This window comes from Megalops cyprinoides, chromosome 22, assembly GCF_013368585.1.
Source record: "Megalops cyprinoides isolate fMegCyp1 chromosome 22, fMegCyp1.pri, whole genome shotgun sequence".
NCBI classification, from domain to species: Eukaryota; Metazoa; Chordata; class Actinopteri; order Elopiformes; family Megalopidae; genus Megalops; species Megalops cyprinoides.
In genome coordinates, this window is record NC_050604.1 from 5,118,875 (window position 1) to 5,139,194 (window position 20,320).

The following is a 20,320-nucleotide window of genomic DNA, read 5'->3' on the forward strand; positions in this document are numbered from 1 at the left end:
ATCCAATTCGCTAAATCCGTTTGCAGAGGTAAGAAGAGAGGAAACTCGGTCAGACGCTTTTTTTTTCTTTGCACACACGTGATTTGGATGATAACAACGGACAGTGAACGTGGAGCAATGCTTCCTTTTGTTTAACGCAGAACTGTGTTCAGTAGTTTAGCAAATTGGGGGAATTCATTTGAAAGAGCTAACGTGAGAAAGCAGAAGAAGACCAGATGGGGCTTACCACAGGAGTCTAAATACACCCTTTGATTTACATGGGCAATAGGTAAGACATTTCATTACATTGCTGTAGAATGTATGTAGGAATATAGAATTATAGGAATATAGGAACCCTATATTGGCGTGTTTTGTCTTAGCCATAATTAATCTAGTTTCATTTTATCTGTTTCCGGTTAGGGGCATTATGTTTAAGCCACAATCCCTACTGTTAGTGATCCAAAAAGTCTGTGAAATACCTTCTGACAGCTTTAAGGAAGAAAAACAAAAAATCCTTAACAACATGTATAGTATGTCAAGCACCCTATGTGCCCAAACAAACGGTAGCTTTGATACCAGTTAGATCGTAGATCGCCTTAACACGAGGTTGGTCTCCCCGTAACTGTAATTGGTCGATTTTCTTTAAATGTTTTCTTTTCATCCTACATGCTTTAGTTAAATATATGCAGATGGATTTTAATCACATTTCGCCTTACATTGAGGGCTTTTGAAGATGCAAACAGCGGAACTGTGGGTTAACACTTTCATTTGCGTGCCCTTTATACGTAACAGGAGTTATCTACTAATCTCACAAAGAATATGGCGAGGGGGGCTGTAGTCGAAAACTGTATTTTATATCTGGCCATTGCAAAAACTGTGCACGACCCTGCATTCCTTCGAAGTTAATAGTTTGGCTACTATACGGATGCTGTCTGTCACACTGAGTGACCTGAAAATAAATAAATAAATAAACAAACGCATAGGCTAATTGTATCATGTCGTTTAGACAGACATCACAGTCGTTCTGGTGTGTAAGAGATGTTCAGGGTGCCAGATTGTTAGAATTGTTTTGTTTCTGTCTGGATCTAGAAGCTGCAGCGCTGAACAACCGGTATTTGGGGTATAATGCCGCGAGGAATTTGGAGTTACCGGCAGTGAGTTAAAATATGCAGCTGGACCCGCTAGTGAAACTCGTTCCCAGCAGCATTTGTGCTTGAACCCACTGACAGACACGATATTGCATGCGTTCGCTCTGTGAGTTAGTCGTGTTCAACTTGTATTAGTGAGCTACGAACAAGTATTCATGTTGAATTTTTTTCATGCAAATCCCGCATTTCCTTATAGTGAATCACCGTTGTGTATTAACAGTACTACAGTTCTTCGAGCATAGGCCAGTGTGAAGTTATATTCATGGCAATCTGCACCTGTAACTGTTAGACCATGAAATAGCATAGGCTATCCACAGAAGTGTGTGCACTCTCTTTGTAAAGTTAAGGATCTGTGTGTTTTCGGTAGGGTGGAGGGGGTAGTCACACCATCCCAACAGTGACCATCAAAATTTATTAGCTATGTCAAGTGGCATAACAGTTTTAGCTGTGTGGGTTTGTTGACAGTTAGTGGTAGGGAAACGGGTGCTAACCGTTCTCTCACATATTTGACATATGACCACCAGACAACCAGTCAGCGCGTTAACTGTAGCTCAGTCCACAAGCAGCGCCGTGGTGTAGGCTACAGAGTGTTAAGTGTGAAGTAATGTGAAGAATGTTCGCTCCATATGTGCATTGATGAATCCCGCTCCTTTTAAACTCCGGCTGTTAGTTTTTGTACACTGTTGGACCGACGTACAAGAACTTCACCTGCAAGACCTACTTCGCATGACCAAATTTTGACTCAGAGGAGTTCTGGGTCTCAGTCGTGAGCATTAAAAAGCTGTAGATTACTAAGGCAGGAGATCATCATGTCACATGAAAGTGACAAGAGATGACTGTGGCTCGTCAAAGTGAGCTTAAGCCGTCTCTTGTGTCACGGGCACCAAAAGGATGTCAGAAATGACATAGCATGCCATCACATCCAAGCTGTCCACCATTTTGTTTCAGGATTGAGTGGAGGCTGTGGCTTTATATGAGTGTGGGCAGCCTGTTTCTGCCTTCATCAGCTGAGAGAGCCTAGTTTGTCCCATTTCTAATTTCACCCTGTAGGCATACTGTGCAACTTGTGTTAAAAGCTAAACTTAGACAACATCCTCTTTAAAGGGCTTTCTGCTTGCTCACTAGTGTTGTTTTAAAGTAGCCTGTGCATAAATAAAGCAGGCAATGTGCAGATCCAAAGTAGTCTGTGTTTCGTGGCTGGGTCTGTCAGTGTCCAGACAGACCCATCCAGACTGCATTGTAGGGATTCGGTGCGCAGCCTAATGTGAACTCATGCCGGGGAACACAGTGGATCCACATGCATCAAGACAGTGAGACGCATGCAGAATGCATCAAGATGTGCAGACGTGTGCAACACGTATGAATAAAGGTGTCATGACCACATAGGCTAGAGCTTCGCCAGTTTTGACGGCTAAGCACATGTTGACAGGAGGTCACGTTGAGGTCACAGCCTATACTTGCTTAACTACTTTCGTTGCAAGCTTTTTTTTTAGCTAATCTGTTTTTGAATGGAGTTTGAATCAAAAATTTTTAAAAAAATGGACCGCCATCGCCACCCCCCCATCCCCCCCCCCCGCCACCCTCTGGATCCTGTCAATCTGAAGTTTTTTAATTTAGTCAGATTATAATGAAAGGCCTGAAAAGTGAAGCTTGACCTCTCGGCATTCTGTCTTCACCCTCGCAAAATTCTGGCTCTCTAAGTGTTTGGAAAATACCCCACCCCAGTCACCCCAGTGCTCGCTCGGACTCTCCAGGCAGTAGAAGCTGTTTTGTCTGGCAGTGTTGGTATTTCGCGGGAATACTGGAATGAGCTACACTCTGGTGTGAGACCACAGATGTAGAAACACCCTAACTAACTCTCCGTGCAATCTCTACGATGTCTCATTCCTCCCGTCTCATGTTTCTCCTTTTTTTGATTTAGAACAGCATTGAAGTTTTGCAATGTGTTTTGTAAACACATTGTGCACACCAGCGAGGTGCTATCTCTAATGAGCCTGAGCAAAATTAAAATGCTGGACATCAGAACCGTTTGTTACTTGTTCGCTTGTCTTTTACGTGCACCATGTCTCATCGTGGTTCTGCTTTTTTACAGAGCTTTCGGTTTTCCTTCCCTCCTCATTTTGAAATCTAGATTCAGCCATAAACGGAAACTGTTCTCAGCTGTACAGTCCGATCATTATATTAAATATGCTTCAGGTCCTCTTTTTCAGTCTTATATGTGTATAACTGTCTTAATAACAATGGCTGGCTTGTTTTCTCTGTGAGTGTGTTTACTTGGGAATTAAGTCATGTTCATATAAAGAACAGAGAAATAAAGGGTAACCTAATCACTTGCCATAGGCCTGGTAAGTCTCTCTTCTTTAACGTGTCCTCAGTGACTTAGGAGTTAACGGCTTACGGAGCAATAAGCAAACTCCCCTTTAATGCATTTTTCTTTGTCATGAGATTATGATGTGGGGCAGTGAGCCTTCTGAAAACTTCTCTCTCTCCCTTTCGCCATGGCAACGGATTTTCTGAGTCACTGAGCCGTTCCAGACTTTTGGAGGGTTGTGTGGAGCCGGGTGAGCGCTGCCCCAGCTAGGTTATGGCGTGGTGCCGGAGCAGGGTCGCCCTTGTCGAGGACATCCTCGCGGCTGCCGAAAACGCTGGCTTCGGTCCAGCAGTGGATCGTTCCCGGCGAGGCAGAGATTGCTCACTATGAGTAGCAGTGTGTCTCCTCGCCCTGGCGTTCTCTGCAAGCCTGTGATTTGTCTAGGCCTGTCGCACTTTTAGCCTTGCCCTGTCAGATGGACTGTATTACTGTTGCTCGGGCAAAGTGCTTTCTGAATGTTTCCCTTGCGTTCTGTTGTCTGTTTTCCCTGCTTGGCAAGCAGGCTGTAGCAAAATGTTTTATGGTGATTGTAACAGACTCGTAAAGCGGCGAGACTGCATATACTCGAGAATATCCAGAACAGGATATCATATGTAGGTCACAAGGCCATGTTGATTAATCATACATGGAGAATGAGCAGGCTCTGTAGTGCAGGCCAGCTCAGGTTTAATGAGGCTGTTTGCAGTGTTTCTCAATCCTACTCCTGGAGCCCCCCTGTCCTACATATCTTCTATCTATCCTTACTCCAAACACACCTGATTGAAATTAGTGATTAAATCAGGTGTGCTCAGCTAGTCAAAAGTGCCACTGATGAGTTCAGTCAGGTAGGTAGAGCAGGGAAAGCTGGAAAACGTGCAGAGCAGGGGGGCCCCAGGAGCAGGATTGAGAGTCAGTGGTTTAGAGGAACCTGCTGTCATGTTCAACATGAAGTCATGATAATCATGATAATATTCAAAGGTTCTAAAATGACTGTGTGGGAATTATTGTTGGTTCTTCAGTCTTTCAAACTGTAGATCAAGAGGATGTTTTATTGGTGACACAATGGGAAAGTACAGTTCTGTTGGAGAAATCCCTGAAATGTTGCATTGTGGGATATCCAGCAGTGTAAGTTCCCTCCGTGGTCCTCATCAGAATGCTGGGGCATAACCATCTCCATGTCTCCTCCCCTTGCAGGTAGAGGAGCAGCCCCGCGAGCGCTGCGGCCACGGGAGCAGAGCGCAGGCCGGGCCACAGGGGGGTGCTATGGAGCCGCTGCGCCGCCTGCAGCTCCAATGGCGACGGCTGATGTCATCGGAGATGGGGCGTGGCTGGTACACGCCCCCAGCGGCCCTGCCCTCCAAGCACGGCGCGGGCGAGCCGGAGCCAGGGGTGCACAAGATCCACGGGAAGAGGAGGACGGTCGTCGCTCGCCACGGCCCCTACCAGGACGAGTACCACAGCATCTCCAAGGGTTACCAGGGCAACAGCATCCGAACCACCAAGTACACCCCCATCAGCTTCATCCCCATGAACCTGTTTGAGCAGTTCCACAGGTGAGTGACCAAGGCTGACCACAGCCAAAACATGGCACTCATTTCAGTGACCATGGAAGATGGTCTGGTTGAGGTGACATATAGCAAGTGGGTATCTCATCAGCCCATCACTGACGCTCACCCAAAGAGAAGGGTTAGCCAATAAATGGTTTTCTTCCAATAGCTGAGACATTAGTGCACATCTACAAGTATGGCAGAATCAAATGGGACCCAGCAGAACCAAAAACGTTCAACTGTTTTTACTAATGATCCATAATTTTTCACAGACTGAGGTCCTCGTTCAAATTCTGTTCTGTGTGCTTTGCGTTCCTGTCTTGAAATTTATTGTGTGTTGGCCCAAAGCAGCATGGCAACTCTCAGGGGACTTTTCTTAAGTTACTTTCATGAATAGGAAATATTCAGAAGTGCTCAGATGAATTAACAGTAGGCAAGCCTTGAGCTGTGAGACATGTCGAAACAGGCGAGTGAAGTAAATGGTCTTTCTTGGAAAAGGTGCTCCCTTTTGAAAGGAAAGCTGAGGCCCATTCGCATAGTCTTGTTGCGGTAAATCTGTCTCCCCTCAAGGGCTGGCATGACTGGTCCGGGGCACAGCTGTGTTTTCATTGGAGGATCATCCTGTGCCATGACATCACTGCTCCTCAACGCCCACCGCAGTTTGTTCCTCAAACGTGATGCACGTAGGCAAAGGCACACACATAGGAGGAGACTGACTCGAGACATAACGGGGCTCCCTGTATTTCCCTTTAGCTGCTTCATTGCGGAAAGTACAGATTATTCATAGTGAGCCTTCAAGGACTCAAGGCAGCTAAAAGGTACATCCATGTGCCCTCAGTACGTGCTAGGATGGCTGTTTGTGGCTGTTTATTTAAGATCGCATAGCTTTTGTATGCTCTTCAACCTGAGTCACCATGATTGCTTGTTTGCCATCCCTAAAATAAGACTGCAGGTTCAGAAATGATGGACTGGGAGAGTAGGTTGGCCGCCATTCTCTCCCTTGGTACGTATAGTGCACATTGGTGTTGATAGTCCGATTCATCAAGAGGTAGACCCACCTGACTGGGCGAGACAGGGTTTACTTCAGGGTATCCACACAATTTTATCTGACCTTGTACATGAGGGCTGTTTGCTCAAGCTCACAGAGGCACTAGAAACATGTAATGGAATGCTATTGCTACTTGGTTCTTATCATGATAGCATCAGAAATCTCCTCCTAAGACACATACAGTGATAAAAAGGAGGCATTAGCACGAAAGTGCTAAAAAAACACTAGGAAAGGCTGTGGCTTCCTTGAGCACAAGGCTGTTGGCACTATATTTTATTTTCAAGAATCTATTTTGATATGTATTTTACTATATTTTATACTGAATCTCAGTTTTTTTATGTTTACAGCATAAACTTAAACTTACGGTATAAAAATTTAAACCACTTATATCTTTTTGACAAGGCCAGCCTGGTGAATTGAACCCTGTGAAAAATGCCCAGTGTTGATACAATCCAATCTCATATGGTTTTGCTGGTCATGTGATTCTTAGAGCGGCCAATTTGTACTTCCTCTTCCTGGTTGTACTGAACTGGGTCCCGGTGGTGGAGGCCTTTCAGAAGGAGATCACCATGATTCCACTGGTGGTGGTCCTCACAGTTATCGCCTTCAAAGATGCCCTGGAAGACTACCGCCGATACCGCTTTGACAAGAAGATCAACAACCACGTCGTCAGAGTGTACAGCGGGTAAGCCAGCCACCTCCCATACAACCTCACACCAGTCACTGATCTGCAGTTAGTAGCCCAGAGCCAGTTGTCCTGGCTCCAGTCATTTTGTGCAAAAACTGAAGCTGATCTTGCATCAGTGACTGGGGAGGTTGCTTCTTAAGGGTTATGAGTTCAACATGATAGATTGCATCACATGTCATTATCAGTAAAGGGAGCTTTACCTTGCTGGTAATGTTGTGTCACCCACTCATATTTAAAGTAAATGCCTCATGGCTTGTGTCACGGCACCACAGACTAAGGTGATTGGGAAATCTACTGTCCCTTTAGTCTGTTTTCATTGCTGTACCACTGAGAATAGGGCCTTTAAAAGAGAGTGTGTCTGTTCTAGTTTCCGTTGGAGGTAGCCCCTTTATGGCCCAGCTTTATGGGAAGTGAGAGGCAATTATATAGATCGGATTATTTGATTTCATTCCATGAGTCATAGTTTCGCGCGTCCAGGTCTGCCAGGGAATGTTAGCGGGGCTCTGCCTGTCCCAGCTGTGAGAAGTGCATCTGAAATTGGACTGTTTGGATGTCCAAAGAGTAAGCATTGAAGAAGAGGCTGCTTTTGAGTAAAAAGCTTTCACTCCGTGATGTGATGGTCTCCACTTCCAGGTGGCCTTGTAAGTGAAGTTCACCACGGTCAGGATCGACAGTTATCTGATTCCATGGCCCTGATTATGTCGTGTGTCGTTTGGGGCATCGCTGTGGTTGTTGTTATGCTGTTTCTGTGGAACATCATAAATTCCCCAGCTCTCCCTTAGCTTGTTTGTCCAGTGGGCTTGTCATAAATGGCTGTAAATGAAAATGATAGCTGATGAATTAGCTCTGAGAGAATTCAGATTTCAGTGTTTGGTCTAACTCCGATGTAAATTAAATCTGGTTTGTATTTTGTATTTTATTTTCATTTTGATAATGTCTTATCCTGTTATAAGGTTGGCTGGGGTTCAGTCACTGACAAATCTTTCCCATCAATGAATTGCAATTTCACAAGCGTTTCTTAAGAGGAGGTTTTGGACTTTGAGTTCGTCATTGATGCAAATGCAGGTTGCCCCTGGAACAGGGGAAGAGGCTGGTAGATATTCAACGAGGCCATTTGATTGCAGGGCGTTTGTGCAGAGCAAGGTCCAGGGAGGGAAGCGGGTCATTTTTTTGGGGGGGGCATTTTCACGGTGAATCCATAAAAAACAAGACCCCCAAATCGTCATGTAAAAGCATGCAGAAAGAACCTCAAGAGTGTACCTCTGCTCCTCACAGACAGAGACGAGAGGACGTCACAGAGATCTTTGCTCCTCTGATGGGGCAGGGCATCTGTTTGGCAATGGCTCTGCCAGGAAGAGGAGGGCCAGTGAACGTCACTGGCATTTATGACCGCTTATCAGGAAACTCAGCAGCCTACCTGGGTATGCATAGTGCGCATTTTACCTCAGCCCTGAGATCAGACGCTCACAAAAACATGCAGACACCCGCGGAGTACCGTCACAGAGCCTCCGAAGGAATGCCAGACCTGACCTGAGCATGGTCTGACCGGCCTTCCCCTGCTCCCCAAACCCTTCCATGGTCACGCTGCCCGCACTGACGACCAAGGACCAAAATGCGAAAACGGACTTCAGACAAGAAGAGCCAGAGCAGGAAGAGGCGGACAGTGGTGTCCTCCCTGACAGAGGACGAGGAACTGAGACGCGTCCTCCGGACGTACCCCGGCAACAGGATCAAAACCACCAAGTACACCCTCCTCTCCTTCCTGCCCATGAACCTCTTCGAGCAGCTGCACCGCTTCGGCAACGTCTACTTCATCTTCTTGGCGGCCCTGAACTTCGTGCCGGTGGTGAATGCCTTCCAGCCTGAAATCGGGGTTATCCCAATCCTCATTGTGCTCCTGATAACTGCGGTTAAAGACCTCTGGGTGGATTTCAGGAGACTGCAGTCCGACAGAGCAATCAATAACCTCCTGTGTGAGGTTTACAACAGGTACACAATCCGTTCTGCAATGGCCTGGTGTGTGAGGTGTACAGCAGGTAGGCCTACAAATCACGTTTCACAACAGCCTGGTGTGTGTGAAGTGTACAGTAGGTACAAATCACGTTTCACGCCTGGTTTGTGAGGTCTACAACAAGTACAAACCACATTCTGCAATAGCATGGTATGTTTTTGTGCCATATAATCACTACTGTAATAAGTATTACTATTACTACTTACTGCTACTTACATTTAAGTAGTAGTAAGTAGCTTTGGATAAAAGCATCTGCCAAATGAATAAATGTACTACTTACCATTCTCTGATAGTAAGTAAGGTCTACATTTGTCACACTAGTAATCTAAGATATCATACATCTGTAGCAATTACGAATTGCCATAATGTTTTTCATGTAATGACAATGACAGTGAAGAACTGGCATTTGGAATTCTTGTGTGGATACTTGTGAGAGATCTTATCATTTCTTTTCAAAAGTTCAAAAGTGGAATACCTTCTTTTCTGAAACTACCATCATGTTTTGACCATAATGTGAATGACTGCGGCTTGTATGTGGTCAGGGACAATATGCTTCCTGTTGACATTAGCTTAATTAACGTGAAGAAGAGGCTTCTCTAACACTAGTGTTAATTACAGATACAGGCACGTGTCCATGTAACTTAAACCACTGCTTGTAAACCAAGTTATCTGTGACCATGTTCGGTTGTCAGATTACAATGCCATTCTCTGAACACTTAGTGTGAGGTGAACACAAGAGTTAGAAGGGCCCTCTACAGCTGTATACTGTATTAGATATTTATTAGCTGCTCTGTCTCTGCAAGCAGAAGTAAAATTATCCAGAGTCAGAAAATGTTCAATGTTTGAATATCCAAAGCAGGTACAGGAGGGGTTGATTAAAGATAAGCTGTAGCTTTTGCCTCTTATCTTTACATTTTATGGCTTTATACATATGGAGGGTTGGAAAGGATGACACCACAATCGCGTACCTTTGGCCTCGTTGGTTGGTGTGGAAACGACCCCTGGCAGTATCTCCATCAACGACCGCATGCAGGAACCCCACGTGCAGGGGGTTGTGTCCATGGAAATGTTGGCCCCCCTCCCAGAGCAGGGGCTTCTGTGGCAAGCCATCCCCCATATTCTTTGCATTCATCGCCATACTGTCCCTTCACAACAACCACTACAGTCGATGGGGGGAGGGGGGTCATCTAATTTTGTGTTCTGTTCATGCCCCAGGTGTAAGGTATCACCTGTTTCAAACCCCTTGTCGCTTCGGGAAAAATGGCTGAGTTGAGAATAAGACAGTATGCAGCATGTAAATGTATAACTGTAAACGGCCTCTTTGGAGATATTGCACTCAGGCACTCCGATGTTTATATGCGTTTGATCTGTTGCTTATTGTCTGAACCTGCATCCAGCACCCAGCACATTGACCCTTTCACCAAGGCTGGGCCAATTGAGAACCAGCTCTCTTTTACACTGATAATCCAAGGAAGGCAATTGTCTAGTTGGACCTTTAGATGTCAGATGGTTAGATTGTTTGTTTGATCTGTTACTTATTGTTGGAACCTGTGTCTGTTTTGTTTCTTTACCCATCCCAGGAAGGAGCAGAGGTACGTGGAGCAGCGCTGGAAGGACGTGCGCGTGGGGGACTTTGTCCGTCTGTCCTGCAACGAGATCATCCCCGCCGACATGGTGCTGCTGTACTCCTCTGAGCCAAGCGGCGTGTGCCACATCGAGACGGCCAACCTGGACGGAGAGACCAACCTGAAGCAGAGGCAGGTGGTCAGGGGCCTGACGGAGCAGGTACAACAAGCAGCCCGGCACATGGCACAAGTTCAAAGTAACAGGAGGCTGGGGTTGGAAACATTAACTTACATTACATTATGTTCATGTAGCAGATGCTCTTATCCAGAGTGACTTTCAGCATTAGAGAACAGAGGTGTAGGGACATGAAATATAAAATACACATGTTCGTTTTCTGACCATGCGGTCACGCCGGGCTTTTTCAGGGTTTCGATGTCACCCCAGAAAAGTTCACCAGCCGGATCGAGTGCGAGGGCCCAAACAACAACCTGACCCGCTTCCGAGGCTTCATGTGAGTCATGAGGTTGCTCCTGCATTTGTGTAAAAATTTTGTCAAACAATAAGCTTGGTTCATGAGTTTCCATACTTGTTAGCATACTTTTACAATGGTGTCATCCAGTTTGCTTTTGTGTTGAGTCATGGTCAGATGGAGTTGTCGAGAAATGTACATTTACAATTGCTCATTCAGAGGATGTTCTTACCCGGAGTGTCCTTGAAAGCAAGTTACAGAATTGCATAATAAGACCGATAACGCTAACAGGAAGTCTCAGGCGTCATTTAAACAAGTGTCACATGTTGTTGCAATAACTGGTGCCAAGAAGAGTGCCACAAGTAGGCAAACAAATCCCAGGTGGATGGCTGCAACTTAGCCCTTAGTGTGGAATCCCTTCAGTAACTATCAAGCCATCAATGGATGATGTGCCAGGTGTAAGCTCAGCTTTGGACGAAGGTCTGTGCTTAGCAGGTCAATAGTAGCAGTAGTATTTATGGTAATTGATTTGAATGAAGTTTTCATCCAAGCAGAAGTGGAGGTATTAATGAGTTTATTCCCATTCCCATGCTGGTGTTGCATTAGGGAGCACTCCGATAAAGTGCGAGTGGGTCTGCACAACGAGAACCTCTTACTGCGCAGCTGCACTATCCGCAACACAGAGACCGTCGTCGGCATCGTCGTCTATGCTGGTGAGTCCTCATGTGTCACGTGCAGGGTCTTATTTCATCTGACTTTTGTTACATACTGTCCATTGTGGTCAAGTGAGAAAACTCTGCAAAGTGCTTTTTGACAAATTTGGGTTTTGTGTGTAAGAATAGCATGAATTATTCATATGCATAAACATTTTAGCCCTTTGAAAGAATGTGGTTTCACGTTTTTGGTCATCTTTGGGGTATCAGTAACTATCTGCAGGATTGTAACTTGTCTAGCAATAATAATAATTATATTATTATTATTATTATTATTATTATTAATAATAATAATAATAATAATAATAATAATAATAATTGTCATCATCATGGGCCATCCATCCATCCATCAATCAATCAATCCGCCAAATCCCTCTGGACACTTATTAATTACAGTCTTGTGAATGCACTCCTGGAAGTTAAATGCTTTGCATTGATCAGCGCTTCAACATCTGCTACACTGTGACACATGTTATTGCACTCTCTGACCTAAGTGCTGTTGGGGGCACATGTTTTCCATCAAAGGAAATGTGAGGAAATGCTGCACGTCCCATTCAGAGAGCCGCTGGCGTAATGGCATGGCTGTAGAAGAATGCAGCGCGTTCACCCAGAGAGTGCTTTACGTGCGTTGTTTCCCGGTCCCGCAGGTCATGAGACGAAGGCCATGAAGAACAACGGCGGCCTGCGGTACAAGCGCAGCAAGCTGGAGCAGCGGCTGAACGTGGACGTGCTGTGGAGCGTGGCCCTGCTGTTCACCATGTGCCTGGTTGCCGCCATAGGTCAGCCGCCGCCCGCCACACACAGTGCACTGTAACACCGCTGCCCACAGGGTTCTTTTGTTCCCTTCCCTCCCAGAGGCCGTGAAAAAGTTCAGCCGAGTGCTAGCGCTAGCTACTGGAGATGAGTGTGAATTTGTGTGATTTAAATGTGATATTGCTAGCCAGGGTGTAAGAGTTAGCTTTGTTTGTAGCATGATTGCCTTCTGGAAATAGCTCTCTAAACATGGTCTAAAAGGGTTAAATGTTTATATATATATTTTTATATATATATATATATACACAGAAGTATATATATTGCCTGTATGAAACACTGAGGCTTCTCTTAGGACTTTAACATTATTATTCTCAGCAGTTTCCACACCACGATTGTGATCTTCGTAGTTTTCTCACATATTTCGGAGCATCTCACAGTTGCCCAAGACAGCAGTGATTGTGAGATTGTCTGATGCATAGGGAAAAACTCAAAACACAGATAGTGTGCTCAGTTAACACAGGATGTAGCACTCGCCACATGGTATATGTAAAGACACTAAGTCTCACCGTGTTTACAGGGAAAGTGGTAGTATGTTCCAAATGTTTATTAATAAGCTTTGGAAGGTGCTCATTGGGCCAGTGAATTGCCCTTCACTTCTGATTGGAAGAAGCAACCCCCAGCAATGGTGTCCCTCGCTCACTCTGACACACAAAGTTAATGGCTCCCCTAGTGTAATGACAGTACACTCATTTCACCACTAGATGGTGAAAAAACCACCAAGTTGTCACAGGTGGCCAGCAGCACCTGTTCAGTCCATGTTAATGGGATTTTTTTCTCACAAATGTTCTGATAAATCCTGCATTCCACAGGGATGTATATGTTAAATAATGGATGTACTGATATTTTTTTCCCAACTGCAGCCCTAGTCTCCTTTAGTCCCTGCTGGTAGGGGAATTAGGAGTTTCTTGCATGATTAAATACTAGTTTTATTCGTTGACGAGTTCTCAGAAGCACAGTGATGTTATGCAGGTCGACCAGCTGCTAACGGACATCTAGAAATTCGGCCGTTACAGATGTCAGTACCGGTTTTACTTGCCCTTCGAGGAAGTGGCTGCAGATAAAATTCCACATGGCTGAGCACCCCTCTGTTTCACTTCCCTCCATTCCTTTCTCCCGCAGTCTTGCTGTTCAGATGTGGTGAAACTTGAATCCCTCAGTGAATCAGTGAAAGCTGAAGACTAAGCAGATTAGTCTTGAACCATAACCTGACAGAGTCTGCTCCACACTTTCAATTCATAGACCGCTTACTGTACATCTTCATTTGTTAGTAGTGCGAGGCATGACACCAGACTATATCAGGTACTGTATGTGCAATACACTACTTGCCATTCATTAGTTTATTTATGACATTTGTGTGTGTGTGTGTGTGTGTGTGTTTGTGTGTATACTGTACATATGTGTGTGTGTGTGCCTGTGTGTGTGTGTGTGTGTGTGTGTGTGTGTATTATACACACACATATATACTTACACAAAACATGTTTACTCAACATACTCAAACTACTTCAGTGGTTAACTGTTTTGAAAAGACATTTGGTTTCAGTTGCTTCATAGGTGGATCAACATGAATGCCCATTACTACTTAAAAAAGTACTTGTTACTACTTAAAGGTAATTTAATATGATGGTGATTATGCCGTTGAAAAACACAGGGCACCAGGGAAAAAAATGCAGTGAGTTATTGGAACAGATTGCCACCCAGCCAATCTGGAAAGTCATTACAAATGTTATTGCATTTGAAGGGTTGCTAACCTCAGTGCCATGTTGCCAGCAATTCAAGCTATTTAGATAACAGTATCGGTGTCAAATAAAGTTTAAGCACCACAATTATGTTAAAATGCCCTGCCTCTAGTCTTGATTTTGCTCTTGAGTGGATTGTCAGATTTCCCACAAGGTCAAAGCCAAATTTTGTTGTTTTTTTTTTTCCCCTTAAGTATTTTAAGTGTTGACTTTCTCCTCCAGGTCACGGTATGTGGCTCAGTGGCCTAAAGGACCCTCCGTTTATGATCCCGGATGACACATCCCCTGTGCTGGCCGGATTCTACATGTTCTGGACCATGATCATCGTCCTACAGGTAGCACTGTGTTCCAGCATAATGACTCGATGAAGAGGCTTTGTGAACCCCAGCAAAGGGAGGAGCCATCATGAGCATATTTTATGGTGGACAGAAATGTCCTTTGCTTGGTTCATATGAGTCACATGAGTGCTTGACAGCGCATGGTAGCTCCACCCATTGTAGAGCTCATGAAGTCTCAGTGTGACATGAGCAATTCGAACACTGCTACTCGTCCTGGTGCATAGGTATTACATGGAGGGGTTAAATGAGTTCAGTCAGGCAAGTGTCACAAAGGCCTGACAAGAGCCCTCAGACTAGCTTTAACGTTGTTGTCTGGGCACATCCTGTCGTACATCCAGAATGTACAACCTAAGCTGGCATAACCCTGGAATGTTCCAGTTTTTGAAACTAGGCAAACAGGGCAGAGACTGCTTTCAACCGCTTCTGACCATAATTGACCACATTCGACCACATTCAACTGCAGCAAAGATTTGAGACTCCACTCCCCGCTCAGTGTGTTTCATACAGAACCTTGTTTCTCCCCCTCTCTTCCCGGGCAGGTCCTCATCCCCATCTCCCTCTATGTATCCATCGAGATCGTCAAGCTGGGCCAGGTCTACTTCATCCAGAACGACGTGGACTTCTACAGCGAGCGGCTCAACTCCACCATCCAGTGCCGCGCGCTCAACATCACCGAGGACCTGGGCCAGATCCAGTACCTGTTCTCCGACAAGACGGGCACGCTCACCGAGAACAAGATGGTGTTCCGGCGCTGCACCATCGCTGGGGTGGAGTACCCTCACGAGGACAACGGTAACGCCCCTCACCACTTCTGTAGTTCTCTGTTTCCAAGCATCACTGCTGTCAAAACGAGAATGTCTACGACATTGTTCTGTGAGGCGGTTACTTACTGGAAGTCTTTTTCAGATTCCTGTTTTTCTTGAACACAGAATACTGTGTTGCACACATTTCAAGATTGCATTTCCTCTTTTAAGAACAAAGTCCTCATAATGGAACACCCAAAATTAATCAAATACTGTATATAACTAATTTTAAAATGGTGGGGAAAAAGAGAAATATTTGCATTTGAAATATTTGAAATGTTTGAGTTCTCCCCTCCACTCCTCTTTTAGAGGCCTGAACATTCTTGCTGAGGGTTATGACAGTGGAGAAAAGTTACTATACAGCTTGCTGTAAACAGAAGTGTTTATCTGTCTTTATTGAGACAAAGCCCTTGTTTTCCTTGCTCTTTGCTGTGAAAGCTGTGAATGGTTTTGTGTACAGGGTGGAGGGTGGAAGGTGGGATTAGAATGCATTGCTTGAGCATTGTTGACAGCACCTCAATGGCAAGTCTCTGTTAATCACAGCTTTGTGTCTGGATTGGTATGTAGCACCGTGGTGTTTTCGTATCTTTTTTTGGTCTAAGTGCTGACACTTCAGATCTACTGTCGCCGTGTTTATTTCAGGGCTAGGATAATAGCTCTGTACATTGCTGTGTTGTTTCCTGTAGTGTGGATAGTAGAGCTGTGTTTGTGGCTATGATGTTACACAATGCTGACTCAATGCTTCTCAGTGCTGATGTTATAGCTGTTTGTATAGCTGTGTTGTTCTATGCAGACACCGCAGCTGTGTGATGTCACTGGGTTTTTTTTCTCAGTGGTGATGCTAATGCTGTTCACATGGCTGTGTTGTTTTATTCAGTGGTGCCACTGCAGCGGTATGCTACACTGTGTGGTTTTTCTCAGCGCTGACCCTTCTGCTGTATGTGCCATTCTATTCCTTCTCTCAGCACGACGGCTGGAGCTGTACCAGGATCAGGACTGGGACGACGCTGACCCCGCGGCGGTTCCGGGGAAGTCCCGGTCGTGCAGGTCCAGCGTGAAGTCCCTGAGCTGCCGCAGCTCTGTCTCCTTGGACACGCTCACCCCCTGCGACCCTGAGCCTGACCCCCGGGGGGCGACACAGGACGCGCCCCACCCCCGCCACATGGCATTCAGCAGCCGAATGGTGAGCGGGAACAGGACGCGGCTCTGGGTTTGGGGTTTGAAGCCTGGTTTTAAAGCTTTAGAGCTGCAAAGCAACTGTACTGTTGCTGCAGGTTTCCTAATTATCAGCTTCATGGTTTGCTGTGTCAGCTTCATGCTGCAGCACGTCAGCTTCATGTTTTATCGGTACGGTGCTGTTGGCTTCATGCTCAGTGCCTCAGCTTCAATTTTCCGTGGATCAGCTTCTCGTTTCAGTGTGTAAGCTGTGTGTATCGGTTCTGTCAGCTTCATAGTTCAGTGCAGCCTGCCTCACATGAGTTTCGGTGGATCATCTTCTCCTTTTATTGTGTGTGCTCCATATTTCAGTGCCATATTCTTCATAATTCAGTGCCATCTGTTTGATATTCCAGTGAGATTGGCTTTGTGTTTCAGTGCTGTCAGCCTGCTGTTCCAGTGTGATCTGCTTCATGCGCTGTGTTCATTGCCTTCCCCCCCAGGAGAAAGAGGTGCTCCCAGACCCCCTGCTCCTACAGAAGCTGAATGGCCTCATCTCCCCAGAGCTCCCCCTACAGGACGTGGTGGGAGCTGCACCCCTGGAGATGACCTACATCGTGGACTTCTTCCTGGCGCTGGCCGTCTGCAACACGGTGGTGGTGTCCCTCCCCCAGCAACCCCAGCGCACGGTACGCCTGTGACCGCATTGAGAAGAAGTGCTGTAATGTACAGGTGCCGCCAGGCCATAGAAACAGGAAATATACCTAGATCTTTAGCACACTCCAGGAACACTCTGATATGACATCACTGAATGTTTGGGTATTTTCAGACCTTGGGGAGCATTGTCCCTGGAGTTGCGTTTAAAGTTAGGAAGTAGCTACCTCCAGCCATAGCAGCTTATTTTCATTAATTTCCTTTCATTACGTATTGATGCAATACGCTAATTAAGGCCATGTTTAAGGCAAGCGCAGAGGTTCTGGAGGAAAGGGTTGGAGAGATGGTGAGTATGGCTTCACTCCTCTCTCTCTCTCTCTCTCTCTCTCTCTCTCTCTCTCTCTCTCTCTCTCTCTCTCTCCCTCCCAGGTGCATGTGCAGGATGTGCAGCGCACCCCCCTGAGATCCCTGGAGGACATGAAGCTGCTTTTCCAGCGTTTCGGCGTGCCCCGCTTTGCCTCGGTCTCCCCCCCGGGGGGCGACGCGTCCCCGGGCGCAGACAGCCCCGCCCAGCTCGCCCGCAGGCTCTTCAGCCGGCCGAAGGCGGCCCCGCCCTCGCCAGACGGAACCCCAGTAGGGGAGGAGGAGGAGAAGCAGCAGGAGGAGGAGGAGGAGGAGGCAGTGGAGCAGGAGGGAGCACAGGCCGGCCCGGAGGAGCTGGCGTACGAGGCAGAGAGCCCGGACGAGGCGGCGCTGGTGCATGCCGCCCGGGCGTACGGCTGCACCCTCAGGGCGCGGGCCTCAGAGCAGCTCACCGTTGAGTTGCCGGGCGTCGGCTGCCTGCCCGTCCGCCTTCTGCACGTCCTGCCCTTTGACTCTACTCGCAAGAGGATGTCGGTGGTGGTCCGCCATCCTCTCACGGGGCAGGTTGTGGTCTACACCAAAGGGGCCGATTCAGTCATCATGGACCTCACCACCTCACCCAAAGGTGCACAAATTTGAATATACAGTTAATATACACATATATTCTGTATAATATATATCTGTTAAGTATACCACATCTTAACAGATATACTTAACAGACTTTTAATGATGATTAAAATCATCATTTTAACTGAATTGCTACAGAATGTATGAACAGTAAAGACAGTAAAGATATGCTCAGTCCCTCAAAGTATTTTTTTCCATACATGGGTTGGTAGTATTGGTGAAAGCTATGTCACATCAAGGAGAATCATACTGCACTCACCATATAAACAGAACCACAAAGTTTAAAAAAAACGCATTTCAAAGTTTAAAAGAAATATGTTAACAGACATGGAGCAAATGCATTTCGGCACTCACGCTGTCATCAGTGCTTACGCGTGCAAGTTTGCCCCATGTCTGCGAATATGAACTTCTATTAAACTTAAAAATGCATTTTTGCAACCAATCTCTGTGGTTCTCTTTGCACGTGGGCACAGACTTGTAGATGCTTGGGTTGTAGAGGAGATTAACTGTATGACCCCCATTTCAGGTTTGTTTTGGGATAAATGGAGCGTGGTTGCCATACATGCGGGTGTCGCTTTGGTTTCCAGTACTGGAGAAACATGGAAAACTGGTTTTGCTGTGTGGGGGTAAAAGCTTAGGATAGTTCTTGGCAAAGTGTGGTTTTCCAAATTATGGTGTAAGCTGAAACCGTTGTCTGACTACCAGTTTAGTAGTGGAGGTGAAATCTGCCTCTGCTCATAAGAGCCAGGAAAAAAACTCAAGGGCATTGCTGAGCACTGCTGAATGAAATATATAATATAAATTATAAGAAATATAGAAATATAATGGTATACGTCACAATTAAAAGGCAAAGCCAATCCTCACACATACTAATTGGGGTTTGAGTTTGAGTCCATCCTTGCTCTTCGAACTGTAACAGCTCAGCGAGAGCTGCCGTCCCTGCCGGGGTGATTTGTGGTTGGCACATGCAGGGTGGTTCAGTCTCCTGAGTGGTGTGTTTACAAAATCAGTGCTGAAAGCCTGAGGGAATGCCGTGTCCCTACGGTAACCGGGGGAGCAGTTACTTTGTTACACCGACCGGCGTGTCACCTTAACTTCCTATCTGAGCCATCTTTACTTCCTGCCTGCTCCTTCTTTATGTACATTGTGTTCCTTCTTTATTTCCTGTCTGTCCCCTCTTTGACTCCTGTCTGTTTCCTTTTAACTGATCTTTCTGAACTTTCTTTACTTCCTGTCTGGTCCAGGCAATGCCCAGGCCATCAAGGAGAGCATGGATATCAAAGAAAAGACCCAGAAGCACCTAGACGAATATGCCAGGGAAGGACTGCGCACTATGTGCATTGCAAAAAAGGTACCTTCACTGTTTTTCCGTCTAAATGCAGTTCTATATGTTTTCGGGATCTACTGAGATGCCAATTTTGCACGTATTGTCCACCGTCTTTCAGTACAGGTTTAAGATGGTTCACAGTGTTGCATTATGAAAGACAAGAATGAAACAGTGGCGGAGGTGGTTTGGTAGTATAGTGTTATCCTGTCTTCACAAAATACCTTGACCGAAAATCCTGGGACACCGGAGTTTGCCCCCTCGAGGGTGAATGGCTCTGATTTGCACACGAGCGGGAGAGCCCTGCTGAGAGGCAGAGCAGGTACGCAAACGGAGAGCCATCAGGTCGAGCTAGTAATTCTGAGGAAGGAACTGTGTCTGCAGGTCCTTCGGGAGGACGAGTACGAGCTGTGGCTGAAGCGGCACGCGTTTGCCGAGACCAGCATAGAGAACAGGGAGGAGCTGCTGCTGGAGTCTGCCGAGAGGCTGGAGACGGGTCTGACGCTGCTGGGTAAGTCCGGACACAGCGGGAGGGATGAGGCTGCAACCGTATCGGCTGGTTTGAGGCCTCAACCTCATCTGGAGGCCGTTTTAAAAGGCATCTCTCTCTCTCTCTGTCTCTCTTTCTCTCTCTCTCTTTCTCTCTCACCCTCCCTCCCTCCCTCCCTCCAGGCGCCACGGGGATCGTGGACCGGCTGCAGGAGGACGTCCCGGAGACCATCGAAGCCCTGCAGAGGGCAGGTCTCCGCATTTGGATCCTCACAGGCGACAAGCAGGAGACTGCGGTCAACATCGCCTACTCCTGCAAGCTGCTGCGTCCCACCGACCGGCTACTGATCGCCAACTGCAGCAGTAAGGTGAGTGGGCCCACGGCGCCGGGGGGCACCAGGGGGTTGCAGAGTCCAACAGTCACTGCTGCGGTGCCATTAAGCCAAGCATGTTATCTCACCCACTCCTAACAGCATTTTTTTGATGTGGAACTCCTTCC

The 20,320-nt window shown here is 46.4% G+C and overlaps 1 protein-coding gene across 1 annotated transcript in view; it reads left to right on the plus strand.

Annotated features, from left to right (window-relative positions):
* The first annotated feature begins 95 nt into the window (after positions 1–95).
* atp10d (ATPase phospholipid transporting 10D) overlaps positions 96–20,320 on the plus strand; it is a 29,257-nt gene continuing 9,032 nt past the window's right edge. Inside the window, exons 1-16 of the mRNA XM_036516382.1 lie at positions 96–268; positions 4,672–5,030; positions 6,563–6,757; positions 10,352–10,556; positions 10,763–10,848; positions 11,413–11,519; positions 12,167–12,298; positions 14,291–14,403; positions 14,946–15,198; positions 16,175–16,392; positions 16,868–17,053; positions 17,448–17,674; positions 17,756–18,006; positions 19,253–19,359; positions 19,717–19,843; positions 20,005–20,189. Of these exons, the coding sequence (XP_036372275.1) occupies positions 4,741–5,030; positions 6,563–6,757; positions 10,352–10,556; positions 10,763–10,848; positions 11,413–11,519; positions 12,167–12,298; positions 14,291–14,403; positions 14,946–15,198; positions 16,175–16,392; positions 16,868–17,053; positions 17,448–17,674; positions 17,756–18,006; positions 19,253–19,359; positions 19,717–19,843; positions 20,005–20,189 (2,682 nt within the window). The 5' untranslated portion in view covers positions 96–268; positions 4,672–4,740. The remainder of the gene's footprint in view (positions 269–4,671; positions 5,031–6,562; positions 6,758–10,351; positions 10,557–10,762; positions 10,849–11,412; positions 11,520–12,166; positions 12,299–14,290; positions 14,404–14,945; positions 15,199–16,174; positions 16,393–16,867; positions 17,054–17,447; positions 17,675–17,755; positions 18,007–19,252; positions 19,360–19,716; positions 19,844–20,004; positions 20,190–20,320) is intronic.